General features: G+C 36.0%; 1 protein-coding gene across 2 annotated transcripts in view; it reads left to right on the top strand.

The window, feature by feature from the left end:
- The first annotated feature begins 4,428 nt into the window (after positions 1-4,428).
- Positions 4,429-17,957, top strand: part of LOC129721411 (failed axon connections) — an 80,028-nt gene continuing 66,499 nt past the window's right edge. For both annotated transcript variants that reach the window (XM_055673949.1, XM_055673948.1), the window contains exon 1: positions 4,429-5,477. In XM_055673949.1, the coding sequence (XP_055529924.1) occupies positions 5,073-5,477 (405 nt within the window). In that variant the 5' untranslated portion in view covers positions 4,429-5,072. The remainder of the gene's footprint in view (positions 5,478-17,957) is intronic.

Genomic DNA, 17,957 nt, shown 5'->3' with positions numbered 1-17,957 from the left:
TCTTCAATAAAAGGTGGTATTTTCGGAAATTCCTGAATGGAACAAAGAATCTGCCAAAAATTCTTAAGTGAACTTTTGAAAATCGGTAAACCATCTACGTTGATGTTGATGGAAATAGAAATGGATCTTTCAATCTTAGCGAAAAAAAAATCGAAGGCAATATTCCAATCCATTATGCCAATACTGTCCGTGTTCGCTCATACTGGTGAACGTTATGTTTCTGGGAGTCTTCATCAGTGTTCTAGGATCCAAAGGAAGATTCACAGCTAGGTTTTGGTTTAAAACTGCGTGCAATGATTTCAATGCTGAATGGGAAACATCAAAATCTGTAGCCCATTGCTGAAGATCAGTTTCAAGACAAGAATTTGCACCTAGAAATGAATGAGTATGATAAGTGATTATGAATCATACACAAAATTTCTTTTAGTTTACCAAAATATTCAGATATCTTGGGTTCTTCAGTGTCAATAGATGATGTTGTGGCTGAAAGGTAATAAGTAAAGTTCATATGTAAACATTTATTTCCAGCTTTGATAATAATTACCAGGACTAGGATCCAATTGGATAAATTCAGCAGAATTTAAATGCTCTTCACTTCCTTGAGATATCTCGTTGGACGCAGAATTCGTAATTTGGGAATTAACTTTTGTTACTTTAGAAGATCTTTTGAACCGCTGCCTGTGTTTTTGTAAAAGCCGACTATTTGTGCCACTTTTTTTTAAATTGATAATTTTCCTTCTACTCAAAACTGCGTTCATTTTTAACACCAAACGCTTCAAATCTTTAAGGAACAAGATTTTTAAAACTGGTTGACAGTTGCTGAACGTGAAAGATTGCGATCAAACTCGACATGAAAATGATATCTTTCTTTACTATTACATCGATTTCATATATCATAATCGGCGATTTTAAATGTCATGAAAAAGTAAATTATACAAATTTCATTATACAATCCTCTTACAACTGTTATAAGAGTTTTCAAGAAATGTCAATGTCATCGTAGATCACACAAATATGAAATCCTACAATTTTGCACTACGATTAAGCTTAGCACTATAGACAACTCTACTGCGACGAATCCTAATTTTTTCTATGCATCTATCCGAGTAACAATATGCAGTCATATAACACAGACTGTACGAACAATATATGATAAAAAATAATTAAAACTGGCTATAACATGAACTTTACACAATTTCAATTAAAACTGGATCTTTATACGATTTTATATTGCCATTTTAATACGATTTCTGGTTATCTGGGTCATTATCTCAGAAACTACACAACCGATTTGAACAAAATTGGTATCAAAAGAATGGGCTTGTTTTTTGAAACATTTGTAAAATAATTTTTAATGATTGCGGACTTGTAGTTCAAAAGATATGCAAAGAAACGTGTCAAATTCGAATTTCAAAATGAAGTATGGAGTTGATTCCTGGTCTATGAGCATCATCCCGGGTGCTGAAAAACTCACATTGCGTAATGTTTGTTCTGGCCTCCGGGTATCAAATCATGCCGCTACCCCAAATTTTATTGGATGATATTTGTCACTTTAGGCTGTTGATCGGAAACTGTCGCCATCTTCGCCATCGAAATACCCAGATCTGGCAGTTCGGCAATTTTATGATGGATTTTATGATTTTATGATTACCAGGAAACCAGAAGTCGTCGTCTGGATTAAAAATGGGGTTTGAGGTCGGATTCTGGCCACTGGGTATAATCCAGGTTTCATGAACCCATATTAATCGGTATTTGCCCATTCATTGGATGCCCCTCAGAAACGATCAGTAATATCAACTGCGTTGAAGAATTTCATTTTCACTGATTCATTCAAATTTATGAAAAAGGAACAAGATTTTATTATAAATTATTTGAAATCTACTGACTAAAATTGACATAAACAATCTAAACATTTATACGCAGTATACTGCCGTTCTAATCATAGAAGTCCCATGTTCTACACAAACCTTATGCACGCTGGGACAACTATGCTTGGAACGGCAGTATATGAGTACAAATCGATTAAAACCACAATCGAAAACAAGATCATCATATATTTGAAAGAATTTAATGTTATTTGCATGTATATGTGTATATGTATGTTTATATGTGTGTGAATGTTATATTTTAAATGCTCGGTATGGTTGTGCTGTTGGCTATCAAAAATTTCTTGTTTAGACTGAATAACAAATCCTGCAGAAATTATCAAGGTGTATTTTGTAAGTGTTGGTGTAAATCTATTTTAAGGCTGGGTCTCACCGAGAAAGGCTGGGTCTCACCGCTAGGTGGATTAATTTGGGTTTTTTGACCAACAACGAATAGGGTTGTTTAGCTATATCAGTTCTTTATATCATCTGGAACAGCTGCATTTTCAAAGCAAAACGTGATTTTCAAAAAATTTTATCGTCGTTCTTCGATTTTTAAATCACGAAATAAAACTGCTCGAAATCCACTCGAAATCGCTACAATAATAGTTGGTATATGGGCGAACTGTCATTGTAGCGATTTAGATTTTTTAATCTTTACTTAAAAATCGAAGGACAATGATAAAAGTTATAAAAAAAAAGTTTTTTAATCTTTACTTAAAAATCAAAGGACAATGATAAAAGTTTTTAAAAATCACGTTTTGCTTCGAAAATTACACTCTTTTAGCTGATATAAAAAAATCAGAAATCCGTGAATAGCTAAACAACCCAATTGACAATAAGCACTTAATTTCAATTTATAAAAAAAGAGTGGATTTTTTATTTTTATTTTCAAAAAAAACTTGAAGTTATTACGCACACACTTAGATTTATTGTCGAGAACTCAACAGCTGATAAATTCATGCGAAATACTCTAAAAATTTTAGGCAGAATTTTCAAGAACTTCGGTAAACGAAACATCAATTCTTGTTGGTTTACGGTAAATCAATATATTTGCTGAAAGTTCTCCGAAATATATTGCTGACATTTGCTAAAAAATATGTCGAGTTCGATCAGCTGTTGGGAAGTTTGCCGAGATAAATTAAGTGTGCAACTAATAACATCAACCTTTTTTTATAAATTGAAAATTAGTACTTATTTTCATTTTATTTTGGTCCAAGAAAGTTTTTTTAGTATTTCCAATCGGATACATATCAAATCGGATACATATCAAACTCGTTTTACCGCGATATTATTTCATTACTCTTACATGATTTGTGTTGGAGTCCTTATAAAACATAATTCCGGGAAAGGTACACCAATTACACGTCTTTTATCCTACAGTCTCTCTACCTACTCTAGTCTAAAGGCTCTCTATCCCACCTGAATCTAGAGTATCTAGAAATATATCTAGAGTGGCGCCGTGTCATCAAAAGTAACGCTGGTAACACTACTAACACTGAAAATCCTTTCTCTTTTCTCCACACAAGTTTAATAGGTTGCTTGCTCAATTGGAATGACACTAACAGATAATTTTCATTCCAGCTTTGACAGTGTCGCTATTTCATATATTTTTACCTAAGACAAGACGCGACAGCTGGCTTCTTATTTTTCTTTTCGTAACGGTCGTCATCCCCGTCGAAATTTTTTTGATCGTTCCATACCGTTGATGCCAGAATGATTATTTTTAACAACTTCTGCAGGTCAATGAAAATAAAACAAATTAAAATTGCAATATATAGGCGAATAATACTCAATTCTAATTTATTATTTTATGTTCAATAAAGCATACTTCTATTATCATTTTTTTTTTCCTAAGTTTCTTGGTACTCAAATTTTTTCTTTCTAAGTTTCTTGGACTTCAACCGAAATAGTAATAAACGATTAATCAATGCATTTTTAAAGTTACGATCAATCAATGCATTTTTAAAGTTTTAAAGGTATCATGTACCTTGCATACTTTTGCATCATTATTTATGAACAATTATAATAGCTAAATTATAACTCTCCAGCATCACTGCTTTACAGTGAAAAGTAACCTCGTTGTATTTTCTACGTAACGATTGCGTTATCGAATTCAGCCAATCAGCAGCCGGTTCAAATTGGTTGAATGTAACGGTGACCAGCTGTCACGTCTTGTCTTAGATTTTTACAGGCACTCTACCTGAATCATATTCAAAGAGTACATGTTATTACGCACTGTTCCTTCTTGTAACTTCGTTCCCATTTCTTTGAATCGTAACGCACATATTCAAAGTGACACCGACTGTAGAGCAAGCATCGTTGAATTTTATGTTTATTGTTCTCTGGCGGGAGAAAAAGCTCTGGAGCATTATTGGAAATCTCCCACTGAAAATACAAACGCGCTCTCTTTTCTCACAAGTTCTGTCACACACATTTCAATTTTCCTCTCGAGCGAGCATATTTTGGGCCCACAGTGTTTGTTTGTAGTGGTAAAAGGACGCGCTAACTTTGTCGGGATTTGTGGTGGGTATATTTTTTGCTTTTTCCGCGTCTTGCTCTTTGTGAGTTGAATCAACGCAGCAAGCAGACAGAGAAGTAAACGCAGCAGCAGCACAAGCAGTCTTCGTCAAATAGTTTTGTATAGAGCCAACCGCCCTAGCGCTAACAGAGTGGAGCTACATTTTTGTGCCCCGTTTGAAGATCTTTCTCTATCGGTGTGTTTTATTACAGATTTTGAAAACGGAAAACCGTTTTCATTTTTTCGAAAACGATATCTCGAAAAGCTATTAAGGCAAAGTTCAGTCTGTGCGTTTGTGATTTTTACCTCAGTGTCCTGAATCTCATTGCTGACGCCCGCCGCCAAACCGGATTTTTGCCGATTTCAGCAAGCTCTGAAGTTTTATCGGGATCGCTTCTTACAGAAAAAACACAGGATTATTCAAGGAATATATTTTCGCATTTGGATACAATTGAGTGAAATCAGGTGCTTTTTGTGAAACCTTACATTGATTGGCGAAGAGTCGTGTTTTTTTGCCAATCAGAATCTGACCTGGAAACCTCCAAAGTGATTTCCGGCCAATTTTAGCAAGCCCAAGGAGGAGAAGTGAACAAAAGTGCAAATATTTTAAAGCCTAGGGTTGTGTGCGTGAATTACTCTACCAGATTCATTCTTGTCCAGAAATCTCACAAAGAGTCCAGCGAAAAATGGCAACAGAAGTCGAGAACAAGCCTCTGACCACCGAAGAGGAGAAAAAAACGGAACAGCCTGCGGCCGGAGCCGACAAAAAGGAAGATGGTGCCGCTGCCGCAACTGCAGGAAGCGCCGAGGGCGGTGATAAAAAATCTGCCGATGGCGACAAGCCAGTCACAGAAAATCATGCCGCCGATGTCGGTGGAGGAGATGCTGCTACCGCTTCCGGGGCAGGCACCGATGCGGCAGCTGCTCCAGCTAAAAAGGAGAAAGAAGTCAAACCCACGGTACACAAGACCAACTTTGAAAAAGATGTCGTTTATCTGTACCAGTTCACGAGGACCCCATTGCTGCCGTCCATGTCCCCGTACTGTCTCAAGGTGGAGACTTGGCTGCGATTGGCTGGGCTTAAGTACGAGGTAAGTAGCCAAATTTGTCTTGAAATATCGTCCAGAGATACATCCAAGATGTTCGAAAATAAAACAGTTAAGTATGTTCAGTACATCAGACTGATAGGGACATTCAATTTCGATAACGGCCAAGTTCATTCATTCTAAGTAGCTTGTGTGAACTTGGTTATCTTAACTTGATTTGCCATCTTTTTTTATCATAAAACGTTTTCTATTACGTTTTGTTTATTTTACTGAATCTAACGTCTAAAGAATCTTTATAATTTTGCTTTATTTTTCATGAATTAAGCAGTTATTAAAAAAAATAAGTAGCTATACTTAAACTGCTACATGTTATTAAAATAAAGAGAAAAAAAACTCAATGCACTAAGGTCGCTTTTTACGCGGCTTTTTTTACGCGTATTCCGGAATTTACGCGTTAGTGTATAGCATATTAACTAGTTTCACGGATATGATTATAACACAAATGTCACTTTTTTATTATAGACAATTTAATGTTATACATAAACTATTTATATATAACTCGACTATGATCGTTACTAAATTAAAAACTCTTTCCGTAGTTTTTGAACGAAAGTTGCTAGATTCAAAATCAGTCGTTCACACCCTCTTTCAAGATATCGTTTTTTTTTTCGAAATGACCCTTTAGTAGCGGCATGGGCCCGTATATTCTTACTATAAAATTTCTCACCAAACATGTATATCCTAAACATAACTGAAGCGCACATGCGCTAGTGTGAGTTTCTAGCTGCGTGTTGGTGTACCAAACCAGTCTCTTTTTTGCTGCCAACCTAAGTCATCCCACGTTCAAAATCAGTTTCCCTTGCCATGGACCACCTTTTTATCTTCCCGTTCGTGTAACACGCAGACATCCTTTCGTTAGCTATGTTTTTCATACTTTATCCAACATCATCGTCATTGCATCGTCATTCCGGTCGATTCAGACACACCAATACTTGTCAGCATCCGCCGTTATATACGTATTTTAGCTTGGTATCGGTGATAAAAGCTCCAGAAACATAGCCTGACAGCATCAGAGGATAATGATTAAAATTCCTGCTGTTTGAAATTGAATGCCATACCGATACCATACGTATGATTAGGTCTAAAACATTGTGCCTATATGATCAGTTGCAGTTAACTCAGCTAAAAATTTATTTTGTCCGCGTTTGACCTTAGGCGCGATACAGCCCTATTATTTCTAATGATCCAAATAACGGTCGAAAAACGCTTGCTCGCCACAGACCCACAGTTCTTCTAGTGTTTGTTCGTCGAGAAGGATGTATGTGTGCTATTTAGCTTCCTTTATCAGCTCTGTAACAGCATTTGCCTGACATATGTCCGCTTTCTTCCGCTGCTTGTGAATATTGTATCGGTTTTATTGAAAATACCAAGTTATACAACATTACAAAGCTTACTTTTTGCATATTTTCAAGAATCTTCCATTCCCCAAACCAAAACTCTTCATTTAAGAAATTTATGAAAAAAATCAGTTAATAGTTTATTATTATCAATTTCAATATTATTTACATGTTAATAACTTTTAAACCGATAGACTAATTGAAACACTACTTATCAGTAAAAATCTATGTTGCAAGGCTTTCTAAGGATGCTTATATGAAACTAGTTAGTCAAATCATTTCAGAGAAAAAAAAACCTACATATGCTGTTTCGATATAAAATCAAATATAGAGCGTCCTTTCCGGGATGAGTTTTCTCGGGATTTCCGAATCCCGGGAAATGTTTTCTGCAATAAAAATTATTGTAAAATTGATATTAAATTACAGAACCCCTTTTAAGCTCGTAGTCGGCAGCGAGGATAAAAAATTTGCTTTTAGTTATTAAGATACTTTAGAAAGTAAGCTACCAGATATAATTGGCGCCGTTAAACATTGAATTGTATTTGTGCCGTGTCAAATAAACGATAGATGAAGAAAAAAAAATACAGAACCCCCTTTCTACTTTTGTGCAATCAAGGAATAGTCGTAACCAGAACCCAATAACACCTCAATTGATTCGGTGAACCGCCTGAAAATTTTTAATAAGAAACAAATTAACAGGTCAGTTGACTAACAATCTCCAAAAATTGTTACATAACCCAATGTTTATAAAACTGAGCTCGACAGACAGTGAGCGGTTTTTTTTCCTGACCTGACTTCTGTAGCATGGAACACTCATCTCTAACTGATGAGAGTTAAAACATTCTTATGTTCTTTCTTCCTAATATAGGACTTTTAAGAAAAACTATGATTCAAAATAATGTATGCTTTTGTAACTATAGTTTTAATTTACGTTTTTGATTTTCAGAACATAAAAAATGAATTCTCATATAGTTTAAATTGAACGTCAAATATTTCATTTTCTTCCCGCAGCCAGGGTTACCGCATTCAATTTGACATTCATTTAGCTGAAGAAACTACTCAGATTTTTATTGTTAATGTGCGTTAACACTTGTTTTATAACTTGGGAAAAAAATGTTATGTGATGTAATCTGTGTGTACAATTTCTGCGTTATCGATTTATCTTGTAAATCTTTGAAACACAGATTATTCTGTACATGTGGCATCCCTACTCGCAGCCCCAAAATCTAGATGAAACGACAGCCTGCAAACAGGTCAGGGTGGCCACTCAATCGGGAAATGCGGGAAAAAGTCGGGAATTGAATAACATCGGGAAAAATGCGGGAAAAAGTCGGGAATTTTTTTATTTAACCGGGATTTTGTTACCAAGATTTTTTCAAAGTTTTGTGTATGATGCAATTACAAATGATGAAGAAGTTGAAAGTGCAAGTTGATCCCATTTTTCGTCTGTAGTCAATTTTTTAACCAAAAAGTCACTAAACTTACTTTTTTTGACCCGCTGACCAGCTGACTACTTTAATCGGTCCTGCTTTTCAAATGAAATAAATTTTGACACCAAATGTTTTAGAATAGCATAAAACGTTGAAATCTGGTGTTATCTACAAAAATTGAATGAACTCTGTAGGACTTCTCAAAATGGTAAAACGAATTGAAACCGGGGTCGAAAACCGGTCCGGATTCTGGAAATAGAAGTTGCCAGTTTATCGAGAAAACGTTTTAGTGAAAGAATCAATCATAAATTCTCATATGTACAATAGAAACTGTTTCATTTTCTAATAGCAATGCAAAATAAGTTTCACTGTACAATCTTTCTAACATTACTAGTTATTAGTAGTTATTTAAACAAATAACAAATAAACAAATTGAAGATAAAATAAGTGGCACACAGTTCTGATTCTCAAGTTTTTCAAATAGATTTTTATTTCAGCTAGTCTTTTTGAAGAAATATTTGGTGAACTCTAGCGAAACTAGCTACTAATAAACTAATTTTTGTACATATTTCATATTCATATTTTTTCTGTAAATTACACAATTTGACTGTAAAAACACTATTTTTGATGTAAATACAATCAAAAATGTATTTAGAAAACAGCATAATCGTTTGCGAGGTTTTTCAAGAAAACATTTTATTTATTTTATTTGTTGCTGCATACGACTTTTTACATGCTTTTTGTTTTGCAAGTACGATGCTGGCCTAACTAGTCAGTCGTCGTAGGTTCGTGTCTCGGCTCGAGAGAGACCGTTAGTGTCTGCAGGATCGTAGCGCTAGCCCTGCAATCGCCCCGTGCACTAAACAGTTGGCTGCTAAATCTGTGGCTAATAAACAAAAACACTTTGAATATTCTAAAAGCAAAAATAATTCGCTTGATTGGTGTGCTGTTTACGGCAAAGCCGTAGGTGGTAGTTCTATTTAAAAAATTGATTGAATATCTCAAAAAGCTTATTTTTTGAATTCTAAGTTGCCAAATGTTTCAACGTTGATTATTTGAACACGGAAGAAGTTAAAATTTCTAAAGATTTTTTTTTTCGAAACCAGAACGATTTGTTTGATTGGTGCGATGTTTTCGGCAAAGTTGTTGGCAGTTGTTGAGTACCTAAAAATATTCTAAATTAAACGTTTCAAGGTGCTGATTTTTGAAAAATATTATTATATTTTTTAAAAACCGCATAATGTAAACTGAACATTGATGATCATGGAGAAATAAAAACTAATAATTCTTTTAAAAAACTATCTTGATCTTGTTTCTGATTTCCAGGTTTTTTTTTTAAGTTTTGAAATCACTTATTTCGAAATGTTAGTCCCCAATACCATTTTTTTTATCAGTTTGACCATTTTGAGCGCTGGATGCAAACAAGTTGAAGAAGTAGGCAGATGACCAGAGCGATGCAACTTTAATTGACTAGCAAATCAAAATGCTGAAAAAGTTGTGAATTCACTTCTGAAAAGAATCTATGTTACGCGTGATAAACGAAATACAGTTAAATCGCAGTATTTTTCCTGAACGTAAAATAACATTATCTTTAATTTGAGAAAAAATAACGTAAAGCCATGTCACCAGTTTTCTTCCCTAAATAATCAATTCAATCAAAATATTTTTTACTCTTAGGTTAAGTAGTTTTATGTTCACCCTTAACTTCCCATGACTTTTTCCGACGATTTTAACAACGGAAAAAAAATTTGTACGCAAAGTGCTGTTTTTTTTTGTTGTTGTTCCCCTAATAGGTTGTTATGCGTTGAATAAAAACGGTGCTTATATCATATTTTAAGAAGACAGATAGACAAACATAATGAAAGCACAAAATAGCTAACACGATTATTGACTGCTTAATGGAGATTTGCAAATTTGAGAAAATCGCAAAAATTATATTTAACCTGTTTACCATGGAGAGGCCAAAGTTGCATTTTATGTAACTAATCAACTGTTTGTGTATAATGTCCCGAGCAAATTCGGTAGAAGTGATATACGCTATTACTTCCAATTTAAGGTTCAAAAATTGACGTTCAATCGTCGATAGAACATACCCTACGCAAAAGTTGGATGGTGCGAAACCAGTACAAAATTGTGCGTTTTTAGAGCAATTGTTGATGTAATTCGGAACCAGTACAATCATTGCGTGTTGGGCATAACGCAATTAATGCTCTATGGTTTCTTAAATGCATTTGGCAGCTCCAAACTACTACACCTAAACAGTTTCAACTGGTATCAAGCAGCATTGCAAAGCGAGCGAGAAGCAAAACCATTCTCCTCCTTTCTGCTTGAGGACAAGACATATGCTACGCTTTTCAAGTCTTCTTTCGAGATACTTTTTCTTCTTCATGCATTCCTCTAAATAGCAGCAAGCACGCACCGACAGTATGAGTGAGAGACTAACAACACTGGTATCAAGTATGTGCAGCACGGGTGTCTCGCTCATTTCGTGAAGCAACGAGATATCGCCTTGCGCGTCGCAATCCGAACCGAAAGAGAAGCGAAAGAGCAACCTGCAAATTGTATGTCACGTGTCTGAAATTCTACGAGCGAGGGAGAAATTTCTCTCGTCGCTTGAGAAAAAAGCGCGTGCAGTCACTAATACACTCGACGTGAGAAATAAAGTGTCGGTGTATGATACATATTCTGATTTCATTCTATGTCAATGTATTCGCAGTACAACTGTTGCGTTATGCGTTTCACACATTTATTGTGCGATTTCTGTGCAACATTTGTGCGAATCGGGAAGACACAATGATTGTACAAGACTTCAACTTTTGCGTGTAGTTACCGTTTTTGACAATCGGGAATTTCTTGCAATCATGCGGGAAAAATGCGGGAACACGAAAATGTAAAATGAGTGGCCACCCTGAGGTTCTAACTGTCCCCTGTCTGTTCCTATATGGCTAGCCGAAGGTCGGATCTGGGTAATGACAAAAGGTTACTGATGTCGAACTCGGCTCAGATTTCACTGAATTCTGGTTCTACTCACATTTCTCACTGCACGATGAACTGCATGTCTGGAGACACGGACGAGCACAGGATCGAGGCGGACATTAACATACACGCAATAACTATCGCCATAATATATTCAAATTGCTATCCAAAATAAAAGCTTTCCATAACATAGAGCTACGAAGAATCTTTTTCAACTTGTCAGGAATGACGACCTAACACTTTCTGAGATGAAGAAACGAATGGCCTCGCGCGCTTCTTGGGTCGTAAATTTCGAAAATGCGACTAGCGCGTATGTCGATGGCTGCTTTTGGGAATGGGAGAACCATTAGTAAGGAAGACAGCACATTTTCAAGGTCATTAACCCACTCACTTCTCAGTTGTTTGCTTTAGAGATAGGCAAAAGTAACAGAAACTTTTTGTGCAATAGTCTTGTATTTCTAAGCTCCCAGTGTCCTCCAATAACGGTTAAAGGTCAAATATTTTGGCAGACGTATAAAATTTATACAATACTGGAGGAGCCAAGCATATCGAGTCGAGTAGAGATCCACCAATGCTGCTCTGTTTGTTGGAGGATACAAAAATGCGTGAGCAAACGTTTCTTTTTTCCTCCCGTCACGCTCTGATAATCTCGTCGACTTATTCCAAAGCTCATGCGATATGGCGGTGGCGGGCAATGTTTAACTGACAATTTTCCTCCATGATGTTGATGATGATGACGATGGTGATGATTAATGCGGCTGGCAACGGTGAAAGATAGCCTACCGGGCGGACAGGCAGGTATGTGATCTGGTGGATTGGAATACGGCAAGGCCTTTTTTTCTTCTTGATATATGAAGAAACAGACGCGAAATGAAATCGAATACAATTTGTGTTTGTTGTGTTAAGTGCTTGTCCAAAAGTTTGTAAACATTGGAATGCAAGAAAAAGTTGGAATTGAGGCAAGAGCCGCTTTTCCATAACAGCGCACGCGATGGTCGTGTGCCTTTCTAGCAGTCGGTAGAAAATGTGATTGAAGACTGCTAAATGACTGGAATGCGTAAGACGTAGATGTCAGTGGAAAATTTTCAAGTCGCATATTTTATTTCAAACGAAAATTAAAATTTTAAATCTGTTATTGGAAAAAAAGGAAGCAGAATGTTGTGCTTTCGCTTTCATTATGTAACCTTCAGTATAAACAAATTGTAATAACCTTTTAAAAATTGTGTTAGTTTTAGTAAGCATAATATAATTAATAAAAATACGTTACATTTCCTGATTAAAAAACATAGTTCTAAGTCATTGACCCCGTTCTCGAAATCATAATTCCATGAACGAAGGTACCGCTGACCACTGGGCCGGGGTAATGCCCCTAAGATTTCACCATGGAGTTGTACTATATGAGCAGTTGGAAATTTAACTTACTACTTGCATAACGGCGTCCGCAAAACACCAAACACGGATCCTTCTACCGCAGCCTTTCATTTGCAGGAGACGAGAAAAATAAGCGTGTTTCCCCTCCCATCATAAGTCATTCAATTTCTTCTGCTCGTCTACGCTGCCTTACGGTAAACCGGCGTCCGTCCGACGTTGCAAAGCCCACTTGAAGTAATCCTTTCCGTGCAGCTAGTCATTCTACTCCTCCTGGCAGCTATGTAAAGCAACAGCAATTTGCGCGCTCGAACATTGACCGCCGCCGAAGCCGCGTATTTGCTTTTTATATATTCCGGCCTATGTCCATATAACTTGCGACACAGTGCACAGTGCATATCATGCAGGATTTGCAGCTCATGACAGTCTACTGGATGAGAAGTGAATCTACTTCTGTAGGATTTAATATACATAATGCAACGAAATTTTTGGTCTTCCAATTACAGCTATTTTGATTGCATTTTATGGAGTGGACAATAGCAACTCCCGAGAATCATATTTTTGAGATGCAGATTGAATCACAGCGAAATGTGCTTAATAGTTATCGCGAAGTTGAAAGGCCACACCTGCAGTTGGTAGCCGTAAAAGAACTATAAAAATAACACAATAAAATCGAAAATCTATAAAACTAAGTTGCGATGTGAAAACCTTTCACTTCTACGATTTTCATAGGGCAAAAGACTCAACGAAAAGTGTAGTGTTGCCTAGCGAAATAGCAAAACGACGGCAGGCGAAGGGAACACTGCAATCAGTGACGGACAAACCAAGGTGCAATTCGTTTTTAAGGCTGAGTTCAATTTCCGTTTACTACCCACCATTTCTGCGTTGAAATATGTTGATGATGGCAATAATAACGATCATAGTCGTCGATGTTGACCGCGTACGGATGCAGTGGCAGTGGCAATGATGGGGTGTGCGGGAAAAATAGAAAACACTTCAACATTCAGCCGTATATAGTCTACTAGTAGTAGTATAAATAATAGTAGCGTAGCAAAAAAACGAATAAGATAAAGTAAAACCAAAAGAGAGCCAACATCAACCCCGGGAAAATATGATAAAGCAGTCAGAGCAAGTACAGTTCATCGACCTTAATATTGAGTTTGATAATTAAGTCTTCGTTGCTGCCAGCGACGGATCTACTTTTTTTTTTTGGGTGGTTCAATTTTCCACGAAAAATGTTATACCATCACTATGCTCACACTTCGTTTGTTGTGGTGTAGCTTTCGCGAATGGATGCTTTTTTGCCGATGCAGGTTTGATTATCGTTTTGAGATGTCAGACCACTTTATTCGCTAACCACCTGCAGAATTGGTCTCTTGAGTCATAAAATTGAGTAATACCCACCGCTCATTTCAAGATGGCTTGACAAAGTTTTTTTTTTAATTCTTTTAGCACCAATATTTAGTGGTTAATTTGTGGTTTCAAAATCCAATTTGTGGTAATTTGTGGTTGAGTAATTTCTGAGAAATTTTCAGAAAACTGAGTCAAGCCATCTCTGAAAATGATTTCGCTTCAAATGAATCGGGCAACGATGATATATACATCAATCGAAAGCTCTTAATTTGTGGTTCACGAAAATGTAGTTTTTGTAGGCATACTTCATATTAAAATAATTAAAAAACTATTATTTAAATTTTTGAACATTGTTTACCTCTTGTCAACACCGACCGTACGCGGCGTTGAATGAGCATAGTACTGGCACCTGCCGATGTTAGTGCTAGTGGGTTATCTAGAACATTTCGACAGTTGTTCATATATACGACATACAGTTGTCGCTGCCGTTGAAAGCTTTTTTGTTTTATTATTCAGGGGGTAGTTGTAGTAGCATATTCCTGAGACGAGAAAATATCGAATTTTAATTCTAGTCAGGACTCACCCCTTTGGGCATTTACCATGCGTTTCAACCGTTCCCTACCCATTCCCGACCTTCAGGCATCATTCCGGTTTCTAAAATACCCAACAGTCGAATACAGTTGCGTAGTTGATAACCAAAATATCATATTTATCGAAACAAAAAATTGTTCTTTATTTTTATCAGGCTGTAATTTATTCCAAGAGTTAAGAAAGACCAGATCACACCCCTAGGTGTATTAATTTAGTTTTTTTTTTCAAACAATCGGTAAACGGCAAAAGTACATTTCCGGAAATGATTCGACCCAAGATCGAGGAAATTACGCTCGCATGTCTACGTAAAACTTCTCTTATTTTGAGGAAATTTACGTAAAACACACGGAGGCTTGTCAACTACAAATAGGTATCTGCTAATTGATCAACATTTGCATTTCGCAGCATCTGCACATATAGTATCCCTGCTGTTTACATACTGTTTCACCGAGAAATACTCAGAGGAAGCGATTCGCGGTGAAAAAAATCGCCAATTCGGCAACTGGGTTTCATATGTCAGAGGTGCCAGATCTCTTCTCAAAGCGCAATGTTGACTAACATTCGACTTGTATAATCGGTGGTGACGGTGAAAGTCCTTAAGAATAGTGAAGTGCTTCGCAAAAACAATGTAAACAATGTTCAAAAATTTAAATAATTGTTTTTTAATTATTTTATTATGAAGTATGCCTACAAAAACTACATTTTCGTGAACCACAAATTAAGAGCTTTCGATTGATGTATATATCATCGTTGTCCGATTCATTTGAAGCGAAATCATTTTCAGAGATGGCTTGACTCAGTTTTCTGAAAATTTCTCAGAAATTACTCAACCACAAATTACCACAAATTGGATTTCGAAACCACAAATTAACCACTGAATATTGGTGCTAAAAGAATTAAAAAAAAAAATACTTTGTCAAGCCATCTTGAAATGAGCATACCCCGTCCTAATTGTATACGCTTATGTCTGTTAGTGTTTTTATTAATGTCATATATCTATGGTGAAAAATCAAAGAAACGAAACAAATGTAGATTTGATAGTAAAAATTTAGCTGCAGTTACTGGGTCATTTTGTGTTCCAAAATTTATAATTTTTTCATTTCATGTCGAAAACTTCATGTAGTTATCGACGTCGAATACCTCCGGTAAAATACCCAACCAAGAAACGAGTGTCTACATGGACTTGTCGAAAACCTCCACAAAGATGCTTGAATTACAAGAGGAATATCCAACTTTAAGTCAATCACTAAGGCTTGTATTACTTATGAGTCCCAGGAAATTGTATAGAACATCATCCTGACTTCCACAATCCTCAAATAGGGTTGGAACCCCACTACTTAAATTAAATTGAATTAATCTATCTCAGGGTACCGAAAACCTGGAAAATCGGGAAATGTCAGGGAATTCATTTTTCAATCAAGGAAATCAAAGGATATCAGGGCAAACTGAAAAAACAAGTAGGGAAATTTTTTTAACCGAAACGCATTTTTTTCCAAACGGTTCATTAGTGCCAAAACAGCTTTTCGAACCATTTTTTCCACTAGGACTTCAGAGTCGCATTCATCTACGTTACACTTTTTTGTGTGGAATTGCTGAAAAATATCAGGGAAATTAATGATACATTTCAGGGAATACCAAGGAAAATCAGGGAATTCAATCGTGAAAAGTTTCTCGCCACCCTGATCTTTTTTATTGCTTCGGCATTTCGTTCAGTAAATTGGTTCATATCTGATCATTACGAGTTTTGAACATGTCAAGTTACTCATGTACAAAGCGTCGAAAAATTTACACTTTGTGACTGCGCGGAATAAAATCAGAAACATCTTTGATATTCTGTATTTTAAAGGACTGGAATAGGCAATTACGGTACAAACGCTAAAATCATATTATGCGAGATGTTTATATCCTCTCATTAACAGGAATTCAAAGTTCTAAGAACAAACTTTTGATTAACAAACAAATTTTTAGACCAGCAATGCCTTATGCTGTACCGATCTGGTCAAGTTGCTGTTCAACAAGAAAGAAAACGCTCCAGAGGATTCAGAATAAAACTCTGAAAATGATTTTGAAGCGTCCTCCTTGGTTTGGTACACTCGAATTACATAGACTAATAAAATTATTAGCAATTTTCTACAAAAATCGTTGCAATCCTCAATTGCTACGATAAGCTCTCTTTATAGCCAATAAGTTGATAATTACTTCTCCTTTTCTGACAAGTAGGTTTAAATCCCTACGAACGATAAGTCCTAATTGCGAAAGCAAACAAATTCTAACAATTAAAACTACAAATTTCTAACAGTGTTCAGAAGTCACCATTTATGATTGAACACACATACTCATTACTTACTAATATTTATCATAAATACTTAAGCTACTAACAAATCCCCTCCTTAAAAAAACTAAGTCTCTTTCTGGCGGTTCCGGGGTTCAGATAGATTAACTATATTATGCGAAATCTGGAGCTGCTCTTCTGGACATAGAAAAAGCATTCGACAGTGTTTGGCATAAAGGTTTGATAGCTGAAATGTCCAATTTTCTTTTTCCTCTTTACATTACAAAAATGATACAAAGTTACTTGACAGACCGGACTCTTCAGGTTAACTATTTGCCTGTTAGAGCTGGTGTACCTCAAGGAAGTATATTGGGCCCAGGCTTATAAAATATTTTTACTTCTGATCTTCCTGATTTACCACCAAGATGTGAGAAATCTCTGTTTTGTGACGATACAGGCATTTCCGTAAAAGGAAAAAGCTTTCGTGTCATATGCAGTAAGCTGCAAAAAAGTCTAGATATATTTTCTTCATATTTGCAGAAATGGAAGATTTCTGCTCATGCATCAAAAACACAATTAATTATTTTTCCCCATAAACCAAGAGTTTCTTTTCTCGAACCCACTAATGATTATGTTGTTAAGATGAACGGTGCAATCTTAAATTGGTCTGACCAAGTTAAATACTTAGGGTTAATTTATGATGAAAATCTTACCTCATCACATTGAGAATATCCAAACAAAGTGCAATAAACATATAAAATGTTTGTATCCTCTTATCAACAGAATTTCTAGACTTTGTCGCAGGAATAAACTGTTAATTTACAAACAAATACTTAGACCAGCAATGTTATATGCAGTCCCCATCTGGACAAGTTGTTGTACAACCTGAAAGAAGATGCTTCAAAGGATTCAGATTAAACTTCTCAAAATGACATTGAGCGTCCTCGCTGGTTTAGCACGAATGAACTACACAGACTTACTAATGTGGAAACATTAGAAAATATGTCAAACCAAATTATCAATATGTTCCGACAAAAATGGTTGCAATCCTCAATTACAACGATTAGCTCACTTTATAGTCAGTAAAATAGGTGTAAGATTAGGTTAAGGTTTAATTTTAAATTCTTTTTTTGTTCTT

This window comes from Wyeomyia smithii, chromosome 2 (assembly GCF_029784165.1).
Source record: "Wyeomyia smithii strain HCP4-BCI-WySm-NY-G18 chromosome 2, ASM2978416v1, whole genome shotgun sequence".
NCBI lineage: Eukaryota > Metazoa > Arthropoda > Insecta > Diptera > Culicidae > Wyeomyia > Wyeomyia smithii.
Note: the sequence above shows the minus strand (reverse complement) of the source record. Positions and strands in the feature narration are given on the sequence as shown.